General features: G+C 41.4%; 2 protein-coding genes across 4 annotated transcripts in view; one reads left to right on the top strand and one right to left on the bottom strand.

Annotated features, from left to right (window-relative positions):
* Positions 1-1,338: 1,338 nt before the first annotated feature.
* On the bottom strand, positions 1,339-12,316 carry PGPEP1L (pyroglutamyl-peptidase I like). The gene is made up of 5 exons (XM_033070787.1): positions 12,240-12,316; positions 9,395-9,447; positions 3,159-3,275; positions 2,464-2,693; positions 1,339-1,540 (listed from the first exon to the last, which is right to left on the bottom strand). Exons 1-5 carry the CDS (start codon positions 12,271-12,273, stop codon positions 1,339-1,341), a joined length of 636 nt encoding a protein of 211 aa, XP_032926678.1. The 5' UTR covers positions 12,274-12,316.
* Positions 12,317-15,776: 3,460 nt separating this feature from the next.
* Positions 15,777-20,256, top strand: part of LOC117001863 (protein FAM169B) — a 51,885-nt gene continuing 47,405 nt past the window's right edge. The window contains exon 1 of one of the 3 annotated variants that reach the window (XM_033070519.1): positions 15,777-15,853. In XM_033070519.1, coding sequence (XP_032926410.1) covers positions 15,820-15,853 — 34 coding nt within the window. In that variant the 5' untranslated portion in view covers positions 15,777-15,819. Of the gene's footprint in view, positions 15,854-16,700; positions 16,739-17,919; positions 17,999-20,256 lie in introns of those variants that run through there. The other 2 variants (XM_033070520.1, XM_033070521.1) reach the window with 2 other exon arrangements.

The following is a 20,256-nucleotide window of genomic DNA, read 5'->3' as shown; positions in this document are numbered from 1 at the left end:
TCTTAACAGGAGTCAGTACTGCCATTGTTTGGTTGAAATCAAAAGCATTTTTATCCAGAGACACTGAGCTTCTGGATCCTTCATGGCTGAGATTTGAGCAGTTTTGCACGAGGCGGTTCCTGTGAATAAGGTGAGCATTGTTAGTTGTTTATTTACCTGCAGAGCAATCCCCACATGAGGCACTCAGCAGACAGCACCTGCTTTTCAGCTCTCTGTAACAGTGGCAAGAAAAACAAGCAGTATCTTGGTGTTTGCAGTTCTCAGACTCTTGGCATCAACGTGTTGACTGAAACAAGGCTCAGTGGTGGCCTGGAGCCCCAGCAGCTCTCTGTGCTGTTGTGTTTGTCTCTTGTCCTTTTCACTGATGGTGCTTGAGGAACAGGCTTTTGTGTCCCTCAAGAAATCCCAGGTCTCCAGATTAAGCTGCTGCTGTGCTGTTCCACTCAGTGATTCCATCTGGTGCTTGTGTCCAGCAGGATTTGAGGGGACACTCCTGTGTGCTGTGACCCTCTGTGGTACCCAGCACTTCTGCATGGAGCTGTTTGACATGTGGAGGGGTCTGGTCCTGTGCTTTACAGATTGGGATCTCCTTTGGTGCCTGTTGTGTAGGCAGACTCACGTGCCCTAACCCTCCCCACAGTGCTTCAGGATCCCCTCTTGGGACAGGTTTGCTGATGGATTTGCCTTTAGGCTGCGCTCTGTGGAAGGACTGGGGGGTTTTCCCTTGGGACAGGCACTGAGAATTTGGGGGAAGAGGCAGTTTTGGGTTGAAACTCAACAAGAGCATTATAGATCCTGCTGGTCTCCAGTTTTCTCTGTGCTCTGAAGTCACTCTGGGTCAGAGCCTGCTGATGTGGAAAGCAGCACCTACAGCAGGTCACTAAGATAGAATTGTAAAACTTGACAAACCAGAAGTCCCAAGAATGTTCTGGTTTCTCCCATAGCACGTTTTTTGTGGGCTGAACTCTGGACTCAGACAGGGGCTGAGGGGGATTTCTGTTACATCCATCCCATGCTGAGTTCTTACAGCTGTGAGCATCCATCTGGGGTCAGCAAGTCTTTATTGATGTCTTTGTAGCCAACAGAACCAGCATTAAACATCTAAAATGCTTTCAATCCAGTTTCACACTTTCTGAAATCTGAACAATTTTATTGTTAGTAATATGAACCATCAATCATTTGTTTTTTTTCCCCTCAAGCCTTTTCTAAGAGACACAAATGGTTGGTTGGGTTTTGCAAGGAAATTTCACTGCAAATAACATGGACTATAAAATCCTTTGTGTGGGGGTTTTAAACAATCTTTAGATCTGCTTCATTTAAGAGGTAAGGAATTGCATTCTAAGAAATCATCGTTTTTTTCTCTCTGTGATCCATCTCTCTTTGTTCCCCACACTGTTCTAACATTGCTAAGATAATGGTCTGTAATGCTTTTCCTAGAAATTCTGCTGTTACTGACTCAGATAATGGAGGGACGTGAATGAAAGCAGCTCTTCCATTGCCATAATACAGAGAAGTGTAGTAGGTGTAATCACAGATGTACCTGCAATATTAAGAGCAAAACAAAACCAGAAACCTGAATTAAGGCTCAGTAAACCTTGATTAAATTTAAATATTCTAAGTAGCCAAACCAGATCTGGTTTATGACATTATTAAGAACATATTTGCTTAGTGAATAAAGGAAATGCTGAAATAAACCAAGTTTGAGAAACAAATGTTGCTTATCTGATGGTTTGGTTTCTCAGACACCCACCCACAAAGAACTTTAAATAAAAAAAAAAATATCACAAGACAGGCATTCTTGTGTGGTGGGAAAGGTAACACACCCTACTGAGAATTACAACCATGTAACACAGTTTTTGTCTAAGTCACAACATCTCACTGTCTGAAGGGACTTTTTCTTATCATTCCACCTTTTAAAATTCAGGTGCACATCTGGAATTTAAGGGCCAGTATTAGCTAATTTTTATTTAAAATAAAATGAAATAAAAGTTACTGTTTTGTTTTCCTTTCCAGTGAAGACTAGCATAGTTAAAATTGCTGCAGTGCTACTGGAACACATGATGAGATCCCAGGCCTGGTTCTAACAGTACCTGTAATTGTTGTTCTCCACTGTATCTATTTACATTTTGTATCCCTCCCAGTTGAGAAAAATAGATTAAAATCTCCTGCTAGTCAGTATTGCTTTCAGACTCTCTTAATAGCTGAGGTTTACTGGAGTTGCTCATCACAGGGTGTGCTATGTTGGAACTTGTTTCTTTTGGAATTTACAAATCTATGGAAAAATATCTACTGGCTGTAGTTTTTCGTGAAGGCTGTTTTACATAAAATTTAAATTCATCCCAATTTCATACTTGTGTCCCTCTGAAAACTTTGTTTTGGAGTGATTTTGGTTGGAGGAGAGCTCGTGGCAAAGATTCTCCAGGGTTAAATGAGTGAGTTGTTTCCCTGATACGCGATGTTTACCTTCCTGCATCTCTGGAAAGGATGATATCAATCCCTTCCACTGAGATGTTTTTCCAGAGAGTCTTCATATTAATTGTAGATTCAATCTTTTCTGGGCCATCTAGCACACAGCAGGCACCTTCTGGGTGAAAACCACAAGCATCCCTCTCCTGGTAGCCTTTGTTCTTCCCACACTGCTCCAGGATGATGAGCGCTGTGGCAGATGAAGCCAGCCCAACGTGAACTGTAAGCTGGGTTTTCCCACCAGAGGGAATAACAGGAAATTAAAAATGAGACCTGTTTTTTAAAAACATGTGATGCAAAAGTGCCAAGCATTATGGAAATTACTGGCTTCAAGGTGGAGGGGAGTCTTGCTCATGTCTAAAGAAAACTGTGATAAGGGATTATAAATGAGAACCAAACTAGGCTGTAGTTTTTGTTGTGTCTAGTCAGGGCTGCAGAGCTGCAGTACCTTTTTTTGCAGTTTATGGTAGATATTTTCCTTTCCTTTGTTCAGCATCAGTTATGCTGTTGAACTGGCACAGGGTTAAACCAGCATGCTAATTAGTGTGTGCTCTGAATTTCAGCTTGGAACCTTGATCACAGTTTCAATAGTCACTTTGCAGAGTTGTTTGATGTTTTGCAATACTCTCTTGGAGATTTTTTCATTGTATTCAGGGGAGAGGAGGAAATTGTGTAACTTCATCATTACCCACCAGTGGCTGAAGCGTTGTCCATATCTTGCAGACTTGCTCCTTTGCTTTTTGGTAAACCACTGGCAGCTGCATGATCCGGAGATCGATGTTTTCACCAAGGCCTCTCTTGGACAGCTCCTGTGTTTACAAAAAAGCCACTGAGGACTTGAAGGAGCATTGGATTTCTGACTGTGATAAAGAAACTGGGCTGATTCAACTGAGAAAACACCTGAAAGAGCAACACCTTAACCCATTGTTCCTGAACATTGGTCTGCAATGAGATTTGTTTTGTGGTTGCTCCCTCTCTTTCAACTGGAAGACACTAAAATGTGCTGAACAGTTTCCTAATGTCACGTCTGTCCCTGTGGAGCCATTGTTGTGTTTTCCAAGGAGAAGCTCAGTCTCCAGTGGATGGGAGGGGTTATTGCTTTGGGACTGGTCCCTGGGGAACCATGAGACAGCATCTCTCAGAAAAGCTCCACTCTTGAAAGCATCTAAAAAGGCTTTGCTGTAGATAAGAGCTGTTTCTGTGAAAGATCTGGTAGAAAAACTGCACTGCCAAGAGACAAAACCAAAAATTCACCTTAAAGCAGGACTTTTTCACTCCAGGGGCACCAGATCTGCTGGCTTAACCAGGTTCAGGTAAGCTCTGCTGAAGGTCACTGTCAACAGGAGGAAGTCACATTTAGAATGAATTTAATTTATTTTTTTGGTCTAGAATGTTTCTCTAGTAGAAGGAAATGTGTCTGAGATGTTACTTCTCTGTCGATTATGTACAGTTGGATTTCCACACAGGACCAATTTTCCCAAAGAAATATTATGCCCAGAAGTGAGTGAATGGAGTAAAGGCACCCTTCAAAGCAGCAGGTTGGTCAGGTGGTTGGAAGATGGTTTGGAGAATAAACATCACATGGAAGTGACTTGAAATGATTTTGTCAGTGGAACAGGGTGAACAAACAGGGCATAGGCCTCAGCAGAAGGCAAGCAGCTGCAGTGGCAAGATGCAGAAATAATTCATCTGAGGGGGAAAGCTTTCCCCAGAAAGGTAGAATGGTGGTTGAAAATCACTGATCCGTTTGAGTAAACCACTACCAAAGGATGGTACAGGTTAAGTTTTGAAGGGGGCACCGGCAAAAGGTGTCTGATTAACCCAAGAGACCTGTAACTGTACTCAGTATCATTGTCTTCTCAGGTTTTTTTTCTCCCTGTTCCTGTGCAGATGAGGCCCACAGTTCTGGGGAATTTGCCCCTCAACACTCGCTTCCTATATAAACTGTTCCGATTTTCTTGTCAGCGGAAGCATTGATTAGCTGTGCTCAATAAACTATTTGACACAAGCAAGGAAACAATGCCTGCAGGGAAGTAAACACATTTGGAGAACAGTGCCAGCCTTTTTTCCTGTGGGCGCTGACAGTCTTTGAGAGCCCATTGCATCATCTCAGTGAAGAATGCTGTACTGTGCCTGAGCCTCCACACGAGCAAACCCCAGCTGGTTCACAATCAGCATTTTCTTCTCCAAAGCATTTTTAGTTTTTACATTTAATGAGATTCTTTCTTTTAAGCTATAAGGCTTAGAGGACTCTAAGGTACTCTTAGGAGGACCCCTAACCTTGGTGCAGAACGTGGAGACCCAAAGCCAGCTGAAATGCTGCTCTCCTCTCGTGCTCTCTGGGTCGAGACATTCTGTTGTCACCAGCTGTCATGGCAGAAACACACAAATACTTCTGTGCAGACCAAACTGAAGCTGGCCAATAGCAAATGGCTGAGGATTTGTGTCAAAGGAAGATGATTCTCTATGTCCTAAGCAACTTCAGTGTGTTGTCAGTAATGTGCATTACTGTGTTGTCTAACAATCCCAGCCATGGGCTTACACCCCGTTAGACCAGATATTGTGTAAACATGGAGCAAAATTAAAAAAGGTTGTTCCTTGTCTCAGCCTTAACCAGAACCAATTTTGCATTTAAGGTGGGAGACTGAAGATGGTTAGAGGAGGGTAACTGCACCTGGGAGCTAGAGCTCACACTGGTGAGTGAATTCAGTGAACAAGTGCCTGTCTTCTGTAGTTGAAACAGGAAAGGAAATTTCAAAGGAGAAGAAAAGTTTTGGACTGTTTTGTGGGGAAAGTGGTTTGAAAGAAAATATGATTCTTTGTTGGGAAGTTATTCTAGAAGGGAGAAGGAATCCAGCACTATCAGCTGATGACCTTGAGCTGTTGTGGGCTGTGGTCACAGTCCTGGTCCACTGGTGTTCTGGCCCAAAGAGAAGTGATTTGCACAGCACTGTGCTCAGGTTGGTGCTGGAAACACTGTGTTGGAAATAGCTTGAACTTCTGGAAAACTCTGGAAAACATCACTGATTTTGCCTGAGTTCTCACTGATTTGGGTTGCTGGGAAGGTGGTGTGTTAATTTTGTGAACTGCTTGTGTTGGTGCAGAAAGGAAAGCAGAAGGTTTCAGTTGCCCCAGCCAGACTGCAAGCACAGTGCAAACCAGGGTGGTTTTGTGTGGCTGGTTAGTGGGGTTTTGTTTATGTGTTTGGTTTGGGGTTTTGGTTGTTTCAAGTTGTTGGTTTTTTTTCTAATCTTGTAGATAACCTTCTTGAAATTTCAGGGATGTAATAATGTTCTAAAAGAGAAATGAAGGCACTAAACAGCAATGTCTTGGTTTCACAGATGATGAAACTAAAGCAGAGAGAGAGAGAGATTAAATGACAGATTTCCAAAGACCACACGGTCAGTGGCATGATGAAAAACTGCGCTGGGAGATCTGATCCTCATCCCCTGATAGCAGACATAGTTCCCAGAAGCAGTTGGAAATGTGACCTGTTCTTGCACTAACAGTTTAATTACTATGAATGTTGTCACTCAACTTACATTGGTGCCCTATTAACTGGGGACTTTGACCTTGATGGTGGAGTGCCCTGATAGGTCATTGTGCTGCCAAGCTGCAGACAGGGCTTTGTGGAGGACACACAGCAACAGGACTGGATCAAGGGTTATTAGGTGGGACCATCAATCTGTAGCATGGAATAAATAAATAAATCTGGGGATCTGGGATTCTGGAGGTCCCATGTGGTGCTGCAGCACTAACACATCATGGTAACTCAGTGTGATCTGTCAGCAAATGCAGAGTAAATACCTGGTGGTGTTTCCCTTTAGTGAGAATATCCTGCACTTCTAGAGTTAAGAGTGTTGCTGGGAGAGTTTTTGTGCATATTTTAGGAGGGTATTTCAGGTGAATGAAGTTACAAGAACCATGAAAAACAGTGAGACAGGTTTCTAAAAGATGAGCTGTCTTTCTAGTGCTAGACAATCATGCTAGGCCAAGTGATGGTGTCTATAGAGCTCTGAAGCTTTTCTCCATGGCCATGAATTGCCAAGTTTGTCTATGCTTTCAGGTCCACTTGATCCCCTTTTCCCTGAACACTTGAGGGGTAACTGCTGAGGAACAAAAACTCCATGGATGAAGAATGCAATGCTGATGAATGCCTTGTGTGAGAGTCTCTGTCATGAGAACTTGGGTCCATGCAAAAACTATGGGGTGTTCCTCACGTTCCTGGAAAATTGTATCTTCATATTCTTAAAGAGGAAATTCAGGACAAATACTCTTTTTTAACCAGTAGATACAGAGATTTGTAGAGTTATACTCACATTTATCATTGGATTTCTGAGGACTTCAAGGGAAATTGGCTTATTCACCAAAAGGCCGTAGTAGGAAATAGTTAATTTGTAAGAGAAATAATATTTTTCTGCGTGCCCAATGAGGACAAGGGATGTAGCTATTGGAATGGGCTGTGTGCTCACTGGATCAATCTCTGATCCTCCCTACAGCAAGAAGAGAGGTCCAGGAGCACAGCTGATCCCATCAGCAGCATCTTGTGGAAGAGCAAGTATTGCTCACAGAAGGGCAGCCATAGTTCTTTGGCAAAGGATCCACTTCAAAATCATGGAGAGTGAGGCTATGCTTTGGAATTTGGACACTGGGACTGTTAAATGTATTTTTACAGGATTTCAGATGCTTTTGGTTTGAGGACCCTTCTGGGATGTGAACTTTTAGACTGTGTGTATCAGCATTACATCATCACTGAGGGTGCTATGGTATCCAGGCTTTTGATAAGCACCTACTTCATTTTGGGGTAATAATTAGGATAGTTCTGGATATTGCTACAAAGGCATTAAGCCTGACCAGTCATATTTAGTATTCAGCACGTTCCTGAGGATGAATGTGAGTGCACACTTGCATGGTTCACAGCAAAGAGACTTGGCAGGAGGGTTTTATGTCACCCCAGTGATCCATGCAGGTGCCCCAAGCCAAGACAAGATTACTTCCAGATGTAAATACTAAATTTTGCTATCTTTTAATATATGTGCATAAGCTTCCTGAAGATCATAGGCTACTCCAATGAATGAAGCCAATGGAACAATACTATGAGATTGCTATTCAGTGTGGAGAAGCCTATCAAAATTCAAAGTGCTTCCAGATTTGCAGCAAATTTCTCTGAATTAACCACCTTTGCCAGGGAGTAGGAAATCCAAGCTGCATCCCCAGTCTGAATACAAATTAATTCCACATAGAGGGTGCCACATCAGAGGGAAATGGATTTGTTCTCCTCCATGCACAAGGACTGACATCTGTTTTGTTATGGAATGCTGTGGTCCTTGTTATGTAACTCCCTGGCATAGCCAGCTCGTGGCATTGTTACAGAAAACTCATCCCATCGGTGCGTTCTCGCTCCAGGCTGTTTTGCTTGCAGATAAAGAACATGCTCTATTTTCAGCCAGAAGAGGATGATCTTGCACCCAAAATTAGAACCAATAGGAATCAGGAAATAATGAGCAAGAACACTGTCAACTGACAAATATTTGTGGTTTAGGGCACATGTCAAGTTGGAGTTCAGATATTTTATGGGTGTCCTGTCATGACTGGGGTGTGGAAAGGTATCACAGTATTTTTGTTTCTTGTTAGCCTACAGGGATAACATCCCACATGACTTGGAAGGGACAATAGATTTATTCTACCAAACACCAAGCTGCACTCAGCATTCTTCACCCAGCAAAGCCAGAATAGAAAAGATGTATGTTTTGGTGGAATTGCTATAGCTTTGGTCTTTGAAAAACATACTGGCTCCTTGTTTTTCAATCATCTTGGCTTGAGTGCACTTCATTTTCAAAATAGGCATTCTGTAGCTGTCACCAAAGTTTGTACAATGGTTATGGTCCTGTACAGCCATCACCTATCTGTCATTACTAATACTTTCCTATAGCTGACTTTCTCATTTCAGTGTCCAAAAGAATTTAAAAATGTATGGACTTGTAATAGAATACAGTCCCCTTGGTTTGTTTTACATGTCCTGCTTTCTATTTTACTAGTATTATCTCTCATTTCTTGCACATTTTGGACCAATACTCCAATTTAATTTTAATACTTTGACTGTTCCCCTACTAGTTTCAGATTTCATTGTGTAATCTTCTATGTACCTTGGGACTGCTAAAATCTTATGTGAAAGACCCTCTCCCAATAACTCTGTTCCTAGTACCTTATGAGAGTAACTGAACTCCAGGAAGGGCTGTTGTCAGTGACAGGGAGAATCAATCAGTTGATGCTAAAAGCCAGGTATCCAAACCATGTCTTTGAATCCCCCTGCTAAATTTGTTCTATAACACAGATTTAGGAAACAAGCAGGAATTTTCAAGACTGCATCTGAGACTTGTTACTGCCAGTCAAGATGTATGGAGGAAAAAAAAACGCTCAGAATGACCTTGTTTTCAATTTAACTGTAGACTTCACTGTCATTTGAAGGTGGAAGCCAAAGCTGAAATGTGAACTCACACTTAGAACTGGCACAGTTTAGGTTCTGTGTTCCTGAAGCAGGCAGTGAGAACTCAATAGGCTGCAGTTGTGTGAGAAGAAAATCACCTCACACAGGATAAAATGAACTGAGGCAGGAGAGATGATCAGTTTACTGAAAACAGGCATAACCTGGGGCATATGCAATAGCTGTAGAGAAGGCACCATGAGTAAAAATAAAATTTAAAAATAAAGAATAATATTTTGAAGTGCTTAAATAGCACCAAAATAATTTAAGTAAAATAATACTTCACTTCATTATCCTCTTTGTTCCATGTTAGGTGTCTGCTCCATGAGGCACAATTCTGTTTAATGGGTCATGAAAAGGGAATGGAAAGCCTAAAACCAGATTGTGTGGGGATGCCTAAAAAATAAAATGCCTCCTTTTTTTATTTTATTTTATTATGCCTACCTTCACTGCTTCCCAGCTAGAATTAACCAGGTATTGTCTGAAGGGACCAAAACCTGAAAAGAAAGAAAGAAAGAAAGAAAGAAAGAAAGAAAGAAAGAAAGAAAGAAAGAAAGAAAGAAAGAAAGAAAGAAAGAAAGAAAGAAAGAAAGAAAGAAAGAAAGAAAGAAAGAAAGAAAGAAAGAAAGAAAGAAAGAAAGAAAGAAAGAAAGAAAGAAAGAGAAAGAAAGAAAGAAAGAAAGAAAAAGAAAGAAAGAAAGGTGGTTACTGTGCTTTCTCTGCAATTGCAGATTAGGTTGATGTGTGCACACACATATTTGATCTTTATCTTCCTGTTTTTGGTTATGGAGGTTGAGTTTTTTAGATAGGATTTAGCTTTTATAACACTTGAGGGAATAGTATTTTCCATTTGTATATTCACTGATAAAAGAACTAATCCTGCAATCTTCATTCATGTCAAGGCTTTCTTATGAGAGAGCCTTAACTGGAGCTGGTTAAATTTAGTGGAACCAATAGGACAGATCGTGTAAGTGATGATTTTGGGGAAGGATCATCATCCATAGAGATACCACTACTAAAAGCTATGGTGTTAAAAGATATTAAATACTCCCAGGTCACAGTTAATGTATCATTCTTATTTTTAAAGCTCATGAAGATGAAGATATGCATATTTAATGAAAATGTTCGAAAGAGTAAAAAATATTTAATTTGTGATTTATTTTAATTGCAAGTAATGAAAATTTACAGTTTTCTATCCAGGAAAATGTGCTTTTTTTGTGATGCTAGGGAAAATGTCTTACTTCACTTTTTCCCCAAGGAAAAGAGAGGAGAAAAGGGGAAAGAACACTTTTGACTCCAAAGTACTACATTCAATTTTATGCATTTTTTTGTGAAAGGATTTTTTTTTAATAAAAAGGGAAAAGACCTAATTTTGAGCAGATGGGCATTTTGTCATTAAAAAGTTTGATGGAAAACTCCCACTATCTTTATTAATCTCAATTAATGTTCTCAATCCAGAGTGTTGCCAAGTCCCAGATACTGGGTGTCAGGAAAATGAGTTTGTGAAATGGTTCTAATGCTATAACTCTTAAATATTTAAAATCCTTAAATGGACAAGTAAATACTTGACAGCAGATGATTGCCATTTTGCACAGTGAAAGCTACTTGTATGTGGAGACAATTAAGCCTAAATGCAGACTTGTGACAGCTTAATTAGTGCTAGACTTTAAGCATTTCTTAATTTGTTAATATTTATTTCATAACTGCTCCATCTTTTCTCTTTAGTGTTATGAAAAGCTTATATTTTTAACAATATTTTCTCCAGGCTTGAGTTTCTCCTATGGTGAGGGAACAAATGGTGCTCATTTCATATTTCCAGGAAACATAAAACCCCATTAGTCCCACTCTGCTTTGAGAGCAAAATTCGGGTGGCACCTGCTCCATTTTGGAGCTGTAGTTGTACAAGTTTCTGTACCTGTGAGTGCAAAATTGCAGAATTAAAAAAAGTTATTAATTAGCTCATGATGAAACACTTGTGTCAGTGGTAGCCCTAAGAAACTACTGCTTAAAATTGCTATGAAAAATGTACAAATGTAGGAGAGTTTTACTGCAATACCTGCAGCAATGTGGAGAGGTAACTGTGTGAATGTTACTGGGCTCCATATAATAAAGTGGGCTCCCTGCCAGCAGGTTTATATTCTGAGCAGGTGAAAATGTGACAGAGACATGCTGTGATAATCTCTCTAGTAGATTAAAGATGCACATGTGTCTTAACTAGTCTGAAGCTTTTTGACCAAGGAGATTTCTGGACATAAATGGTGATCTAAAGGGAGAAAAAAAACTAACAGGGTGCTAAGAAGTGTTCCCAACAAGGGTATGTGCCATAAATATCATAGGAGAGAACCAGACTGTCAGCCTTCTAGGAGGTTAGCAAAAACCTCCTGCCCTCTCCTGCACTCCCAAGCAGCTCATCTGTAGTTAAGTCTGGAGCAAGCCAGACTAGTTCTGCCCATCTTGCAGCTATTAAAAAAAAAAAAAAAAAAGTGTTTAATTGAAAACAGCAAGATGCAAATCTCTTTGATGTAGCTTCACCCTCGTTCCTATATCCTCAGATGACCTGCAGTGGAAAATTATCCAGCAACTCACATGTCAAGATATGTGTAATGATTGCCCTTAGATGAGCCAGTGGCAACAAGAGGAACAGTGAGCAGCAGCATTCCTTAGGAGCTTTAACCTTTTAAAGCTCAGCACTCTCTGAGCTGCTGGTTCTGCCCCTGTGATGCTGCACTAGTTGGAGCCAGCAAGAGAAACTCCAAATTTGGTCCCTTGTGCTGCATGTTCAGGCATGTTCCTTTGGTATATTTAAATGGAATGGTTTAGTTTAGCAGTGATGAGGCAGCATCTCCTGTTTAAAAGTCCCTTACCTTGCCATGAAACTGAGCCCCTCAAAGTTGCCATGTGCTGCTCTAATTCTGGACACTGACTGTATGACATTGTGATGCAACCTGGTTTTCTTGCTTCAGAGCTTCCTTTGGGTAAGCTTTATCTAATAGTAGCCTGCACTGCCTTGAGCTATGTGGTTTGGATCAGAGAGAATGTCAACAAAGATTAAAACATGGAGAGAATGAACAACAAACCAAACTGGATGGCACTGAAGAGGGCAGACTGCAGTCTGTTTCCTCTGACATGCATCTGATTTTTTCTTAGGAAGGCACAGCAAGTTATTTTCCATTTGGAAATGTTAGTATGACCATTTGCTACTCTTTTTCCCTCCAGGAAAGTGTTTATGACAAAGATCAAGCATGCATGCATACCATCTCTGGCTCAAAGAATAAAATAAAAATCTCACCAGTCACCACCACAGTGCTGGAATTTGAATCCATGAAATCTATGCTCCAGAAGGTGGAATCTTCTTGTCTTTCACTTCCAAACAGTATAACAATTCAGGTATCTGTGGCAAACTTCATTTGGGGCACCTTTTTTCTTCCAACTGTGATGAGACTGGCTTCACATGACAGGGATGATTTGTGACTCATGTAACTTTTAAAGCAAAAATCATTACGTCTCTATTAAAGATAGAAGGCTGACTGAGACTGCCCCAAACTCTTTCCTTTCCCAGGCATGGAGTATTTAGGAAGAAGAGGAAAAGCTTAAAGAAATTTCTTTCAAAATATCCAGCAATATTTTTTATCACTTGTTTATGTGCAAGTAAACAGAAAATTAATTGAATCAGTTTGATTATATCTCTATGGGTATTCTGTTTTTAGCAGTTGTAATTCACTTTAATGGTGAGGAATGACAACTACAAAAACTTATCTGTCCATTTCCACTGTTCTTGGACTGTTTTTTACTAACTTAAGCTCAGGGGTAACTTTGCTGTTCCTCTTCACAGCACTTATCTGATTTACTACTCCTGATCTTTATCATAGGCTTGTTATGAAAGAGTCCAAGCACTGTACACTTTTCAAAACAAACATCAACAGGAAAATGTGTGTATTTGCTAACCCAAAACATATCCTTTAACAAGCAACATGTTAGAAAATCTCACTCCAACTTGCAAGGTCAGAGGAACTCTAGAAGCTGGGCTGTAGCTTGCTGAAACTGGTGAGTTTAATAGCTGGTCTGTCTTCATTAAAGTGGAGCCTGAGAGCCAATGGGGGGGAACTGAAATCAAAACATATGCACATTGTCACTGCCCAAAACAAAAGCATATGCAAGTTCTCTAGGGAATTATAACTATGTGGGCAGAGGGTTTCACTGGGTCTTGTTTTGAGTAGGAAGTGTATGTGTGTGTGTGTGTGAGAGAGAGAGGGAGGGGAGAAATAAGCTAAGAATAGAAAGCTACTATATTATCCCAAGAGAGCTGATAATTGTGAGACCTTAGGGACAAAAAGAAAAATCTCTGAAGAAATCCCTTGGGTTGGGTGGTGGCTGAATGAGGTTTGGAGCTATGACCTGTGTCTGTCATTTAAATTGTCCTGTGCTGAGACACAAAATAAAAGCGTGGATTCTCTTTATTTAAAAGACTGATTCCACCATCCATTTCTTCCCGAGTAGCACAACTTGCAGAATTAACTTTTGCTGGTTGCTGGGGCTGAAACAGCTTCTAACACAGGAAACAGAACTTTGTGCAGCTTTGGTGAAATCTGCTGCTAGCAGCACTGAATTACTTTTAAAATCCTACAGTCCTTCATATTCCTATGTCAATCAAGTTTTTTATCCATTAATTTTCCTGCTTGACCAGTCATTAAAACACCTCCTATGATTCTGAACAGGGCAATGACATACCAGTCTTCTCATAGTTATTTTTGATTTGTGCTGAAGTTTTGTTTTTTGGTTTTTTTTTTAGAAAAAAAATCAAAGTACAAGGTGGTCTGATGAACAAAGAATTTGTCAGGAATAAGGCAAGATTCAAGGTCTATACTTGCTTAAATAATTTCCAGAGTGAGAATTTCTATTTTCTTTGGGACATAAGAACTGCTTTATACATACATATATAAATATATATATAGATATATAAACAAACAAACAAACAAATATATATATATGAAGGGTATTGCTTGAATGCTGTGAAATATTAGGTATTTCACTAGATATTCTTCCAGAGGAGAGATCTAAGTCTATTACTTCCATGTACTCTGAAACAACTGATATAATCTGTTTGGAATGTCGTACTAGTTTTTAAAGTTTTCACAGCTGGCAAAAGGGAGTAGAAAAAAAATAGAGTAGCAAAGATTAATTCACTAAGCCTTTATGAAGAAGCTGATAGAATTTCGGAGGGGGGGTGGGAGAAGTATTGTTTTCAATTGTTAAGTTAGTCCCTTTTCCTAAGCAGGTATTTGCTGAATTGGAAGTAAAGATTCTGAGACCTTTCCAGTGTTGGTAAACAATTGTGCAAGTGTGGGAGGGATGCTAGTGGTTTAAATAAACAGGAATTTGACAGAGACCACTGAAATTAATTTTTGCACTGATTTAATTGATTGCTCATGTTCCCAAGCTTTGTGTGCATGGTAGTAAACTTGGAGGAACAACGCATTTATTGCAGCTGTGCCACACAGTTAAAAAATAATTGAAAAATTTGAATTAGGCCTGACTCAGAAATTATTCAGAAATTAAATCTTTTCTTTCCTCTAACATTTCTTCAGCTGAAGTTGATGCAACTCTTGAAGTTTCTGTTGAAGTATGATTGTAGCTTTAATATCAGCACTCCCATGTGTATCTGTGCCCAAAACAATGGATTTGAGGGTCACTGGATATTTGAGGTCTGTGCAAATTAATCTCCCCATCCATAATTAAGAATCCAAGCCCTTGCTATTTGAAGGCAAGTCACAGACACAGCTGACTCAGCTAAACACTGGCTGTTTTTCTTCTTGCACACACAGATGTGGCATGGCACTCATCTTGAGGTAGAGAAGAAATGGAAGCAACTCAACTATGAAAATCCTGGTTATCACCTTGAATATTTTTCTGCACAGTTGCCTGATACTTTCAAAAATTGTTTGAAATTGCTGAGTAAGAGAAAAAATGTATTTTCTGCAAATGTATTCTCGACCACACCACAGAGCTGGCAGCACACTGCTTGAGTAGCTTTTTAGTAGATGGCAAGAAGAACAGAATGTGGCCCTTCATTTAGAAACAGCTCTTTAATTTTTATCTCTTTTATTATTACTTATATATATTTCTTTTATTTGTTATTGGCAGGCACTGACCAGTGTTTTAAACTGTGAAGGGGAAGTGTTTAATATGTTCCAATTTTTCTCAGCTGTTCAACACTTAATGAGAGGAGGGAGAAATCAAGCTGTTTATGCTATTTAACACTAAACTATAATGGGACTTTAAACAGAAATTTCAGGCTGTAATACTCCATATTTCTTCTCCATTCTAATAAAAATAAATGGTCCTCAGGAAGGACTGAAGCTGGTCTTTCATGTACATAGAAAGCAATGTCACAAAAAGACGGGATACAAATATTTCAGTGTAAAGCTCACTATTCCCTGTGGAATGAGGCCTCTTCTACAACAAAACCCATAGAAACGGGAAATGGAAAAATATTTCCCCCTCTTAAACCTTCTGCCTCATGCTCCGCGCGTTAACACAAACTGGCGCTAGGTAAATAAGTAAATAATTTGGGATTTTTGTCGGAGTTTTGTGAGCTCAGAGGCAGAGTGGGCCGTGCCTCCATGGCGGGGGCTGAGGGCATTGCCCGAGCTGAGGGCATTCCCCGAGCCCCTTCGGGCACGGCCCCCGCTGCTCCCCGCCGTCCTCTGCCCCCTCAGCCGCCATCCCGGGCCGGCACAGCTCTGCTCCCCGCCTTTCCCCTCAGCCGCCATCCCGGGCCGGCTCGGCCCCTCTGCTCCCCGCCTTCCCCCTCAGCCGCCATCCCGGGCCGGCCCGCCCTCAGGGCTGCCCGCGCCGCCCCGCAGGAAGTGATGGCGGCCGAGGGAGGAGGAAGAGCGGCCGCGGGTAAGAGGGAGGAGGCGGCTCGGGGTGGCCACGGGCGGCCGAGACGCCGCGAAACACTCGGGGCTTTCCAGGGAAACGCTGGCCGTGGCCCGGCGGGCCCGGCCCCTCATGGCCGCGCTCCCGGCAGCGCCTGAGGGAGGCGGATAGCCCGAGCCCTGCGCACAGGGCCAGCTGCAGGGTTTGTTTTCCCATTTCCCAGCGTACAGGTCACTTTTCCAGGTGTTCGGCTAGTCCAAGGCTGCCCAGAGCCGGCCTGGTGGTTCGTGCCCAGCAGGTGATGCTGGGGAGAGGACGATCCCTGTTGGCAGTGTGTGTTTGGGGTCTCAGCGCACGTGGATGAGTCAAGACTTCAGTAGATCTCAAGTACTCAGCCATTAAGGAGCATTGGGAACACTGATAAAAATACCCATTTTCAAAGGTGCCATCAATAGTTGTTTACCCAAACTGAGCAAAAACCAGGGTTTAACACGGATAAAAAAAACAACAAACACGTTGCTTCTTAGCCACGCAAAAATAGTTGGACTGTTTTGGTGTTGAGATGAGAAAGAAAAGTCTTTGTATGGTAGTGTACAAAGTGTAATACACAAATATAATACCATGTACATATACTGTATAGTAACCTTCCTTTAAAAAGTATTCATTGAAGCTTTTCTTTGCTGTTGTTGAGTTGACTAGAACGGGAAGCACTGGGACATAGAGGATGAACTTTGTGAAAAAGCCACTCTGCCTTGTCTCCTTTCATCAGGAATTGATTTGCTGCTGTTTGTGGCAGTGGGTGAAGAGCTGCTCTGCCCAGCAGAACTCAGCCCTTCAGGACCTGGTGGGCTCACAATGAAGTGAACAGACATTGTGTCAGTTCCCAAATGGCCAAGCTCCCAGAGTTTGGTAAGGGACGTGATTCTGGCATAGGTGGATCTTGTGCACATGCTCCACCATGGATTTCAGAGGAGTCTGGCATGTGCAGTGTTCTGGGTTTGTGTTTGACTAGGAGGACTTCCAGGAATCTCTGTTCACGCACTTGTTTGGATAAGGGCCCATTGCATCACCTCAGTTAGCTTTCCCTCCTGCTCTGTTTTTTATACTCTTCTTTCTTAATTTGTCACGCTAGCAGGTAAATGGAGAGAAAGCGAATTTATCTTCTGAAACACGTTTTAAGTTGCTGCCATTTATCTAAAGCACCTACTTCATCCCCTTCAGTAAAATAATGATATTGTTCATTAGTTCCTCTAGCTGCTCATGGCTAAATGCACTGCAGTCAGATTGCTCTATTTTTCCCCTCCTATCAACCACTTACGGAAGTCAAACATTTGTAATAATGCTCTTTTTTTCTGGTTGGCGGGGGGAAGACTCTCAATTCTACTGATGTTCTTAAATATCTCTAGATTAATATATCCTGGGTTTTCATGTCCAAGGAAGCATTGTAGTGTTGGGTAGTTCAATTAGTGTCTACATTTTCCCCTGACTTTTTCATTGCCCTCAGGTTGAATAGTTGTTCTTCCATCCCCTTCCTCTTTTGGGACAGCTGATGTTATTTTTAGGTGTTGTCTGAGTTTTGCTGTAGTTATGTTTAGAATAATTATGGTGCAGTTGCAATAAGCAAGTTGAGTATGCAGTACACTTTGAGAGCACAGAGTCAGCCATTAGCTCTTGTGCAAATATTGCTTTTCAGTTCATGTTGTGTTGTAATTGAGATGCTACAACTCGGTCTTGATGGCTGTTCCTGTAACTGTTTTTCACAGGGAAAGATTGTTTACACTTGCAGGTTTCTAAGTCCGTTTGCAAGTCCCAGGCAAACCTCACTGTTGAAAACCAGGCCAGCTGTTGACCTAGAACTTGAGGTTCTTGTTTTAAATTCAGCCTGCTTGCAAATTCATTTTGATTATAGAACACCTTGAAAGTCAGACTTGTGTGTGTTAACTACCTAACAGAAACAGTGAGCAACCACCTATATGCAGCTCTGGAGCCTGAGAAATAGTTAGTGGATGAGAAACCTGTATATCTAGTTTGGCAATTGCATTAATGAAGCCTTAAATTTCCATCTGTCTCTCTAGGAAGATGGAAATCTCCCTGCCCTCCATGAAATCCGTGTTAATCAGTTTATAGGAAGGAGGTCAACAGCCTGGAAGATGGAAACACAAAATTCAGGTAGTATACAGGCACTATCAGGAATGTGGCCTCTGCATCTAAAAAAGCTTCTCAGAGCTCTTAAGTTGAGACTGATTAGCAACCACACTCCTATATAGAACTAAAATCTCATGTGTGGAACAGGTAGAATTTTACTCAGACTGTGTGCCTGTAAGAGGTAAGGGCTGCCATAACATTGCCACAGCTAAGGCAAGTTGTTGAAACCTTGCTGTCTTTAACATAAATACACAGTTACGGTCTAGGAAGAAAACAAATCAGGAAACAAAATCCTAAATACTTCCCTCAAAGGAAAACTACAGTCCAAACCCCAGCAAACAAACCAGAGTCCCTTTCCATTGTAGCATTTCAGTGAACACACTCCTTGCCTGGAGGGAAAGTTTGGGAAAACAAACAGCACAGGAGAAAGTCTGGCTGTTTTCAATTTGCAAGTGAGAGGTGTGCAGGCATTATGGCTGTGAGTGTGTTATAGGAACCTACGTGATGAGGCTGGTATGTATTTGCCACATTGTGTAAAGGTTGCATACTGAGAGACTTCCAAACTCCTCGCCTGGCAATTCCCAGCTCTGGCATGTTGTCTTTGCAGAAGGATTGGCAGACCCTCAGGTTGCACATATCTGAAGGAAGCTGTGTCCTGCTCAGTTACCCAGAGGTCTGTGGATGCTTGAAAATGTTGTGTTTGTAACCTTTGAAACTGCAGTCTGGTGGCTGGGCTTTACAGTATTACTGACAACAGATGGCAAATGGCTCCGCTGATGTAATTCTTGCTGGTGTTTCATTCCTGTGAAGTCGCACAGTTTCAAAATCTCTGAAAGTGCCTCCATATTTTTCCTGCAAAATGATTTCAAGCCAAACTAAATAAAAACATTTTCTATTATTCAGATTCCAGTGGTGTCATGTGACATTGTGGTAACGATTGCCTTGCAGCAGTTTCAGATAAGTGCACGTTTGGTAGCAATTTTAAGGCCTGTGTCCTTTAAGTAATGCTTATTAGTACGTAACAGATGCCGTTTAGAAACATTATGCCTTTTAATAGGCTCTGCTTTTAGCCTACATGTTCCCATTCCAGGCAGACTGTGGATCAGGCAGGCTTGGAGGTATGCTGTCGTTTATGCAAAGCCTAAGTCAATTTTCTGCTCTGAAGTTGAGCCATGTGTTTCAGCTTGTTTCTTCCATTCTGGTCATAGCTGCCTTGCTGTGTTTTTCCCCCTAGTCATATCTTTGGCTGATTGTCAAGCAATTGCAATCAAAACCTTTTGCATTTTTAACCACCAGCAGTGGTTTCTTTTGTCCTTACAGAAGAGCCTGTGTAAACTGAATCTGAACACACTGAGCGTCACTATCAAGAGCGCAGCAAGCACAGAGTTAGCCCTCTGTTGCCAGCCTGTCTTTCCTTCTCTGCTTTTTCCTCCTCCCAAAAGGAGAAAAAGGGAAAAGCAGAGCCATGCTGATTTTGGAGCACCTTCAAAGACATGTAGAATAGCTGACACAATGGCACAGAGAAACAAGAGCAATGTTTACATATTTCCTCCACTACTGGCAGCTCTTTATTAAAGCAAGTTCTGAGACAGCCTTGTGATAGCTGGTGCAGGTGACGTATTAATTTGCAGCCGTGTAATAAATTTAGCAAAGTGGAAGTTACTGGGGGTGGGGATATTGAGTTTTGTTTCTTTAATTTTTCCCCCCTTTCCCCCTTCCCCCAATTAATTGCTTTATTTTGAGATTATTCTGGCTGTGCAAATTGATCCTTGCAAGTAATTTGGAGAAAGGCTGCTGGGCTTTCTTAGGCAGACTTATGCTCTCTGCTGGTGGGAGCAGTAGGCCTGTCACATACAAAGCATTTGCAACTCAAATTATGTGGTATTTGAAGTGGGTATCTCTGAAAAACCAGACAGTCTCATATTTTTATCACTGCTTTTTTGTTTGGGGAATATTGTCCTTTCTGATAGAAAAGCAGGGCTTTCAGGTACTCCGGGTGTGCCACACACTGTAGTTTGTATGAGGTGATGTTGAGGGCTGTGTGTGGTGTGACTTTAGGTTTCTCACACTGCCTTTGGGTGATGGTAGTAATGGGGAAATGTATTTGATGTGGTACTTAAATCCTAGCCCTGATGCCAGGTTGTAACTGTGTGTGATTCAGTAATAACTTTTAATTGTTCAAACACAGCCATTTTCTGAAAGTGTCCTGTCAGTCTGTCTGGCTTGTCCCCGTGGGATGAATTAATCTCCATGCTGGACCATTTGTCAAACTCAGTTGTCAT

Source organism: Catharus ustulatus, chromosome 12 (genome assembly GCF_009819885.2).
Source record: "Catharus ustulatus isolate bCatUst1 chromosome 12, bCatUst1.pri.v2, whole genome shotgun sequence".
In the NCBI taxonomy this organism is placed as follows: domain Eukaryota; kingdom Metazoa; phylum Chordata; class Aves; order Passeriformes; family Turdidae; genus Catharus; species Catharus ustulatus.
The sequence above is the reverse complement of the archived record's forward strand: the minus strand, read 5'-3'. Positions and strand labels throughout refer to the sequence as shown.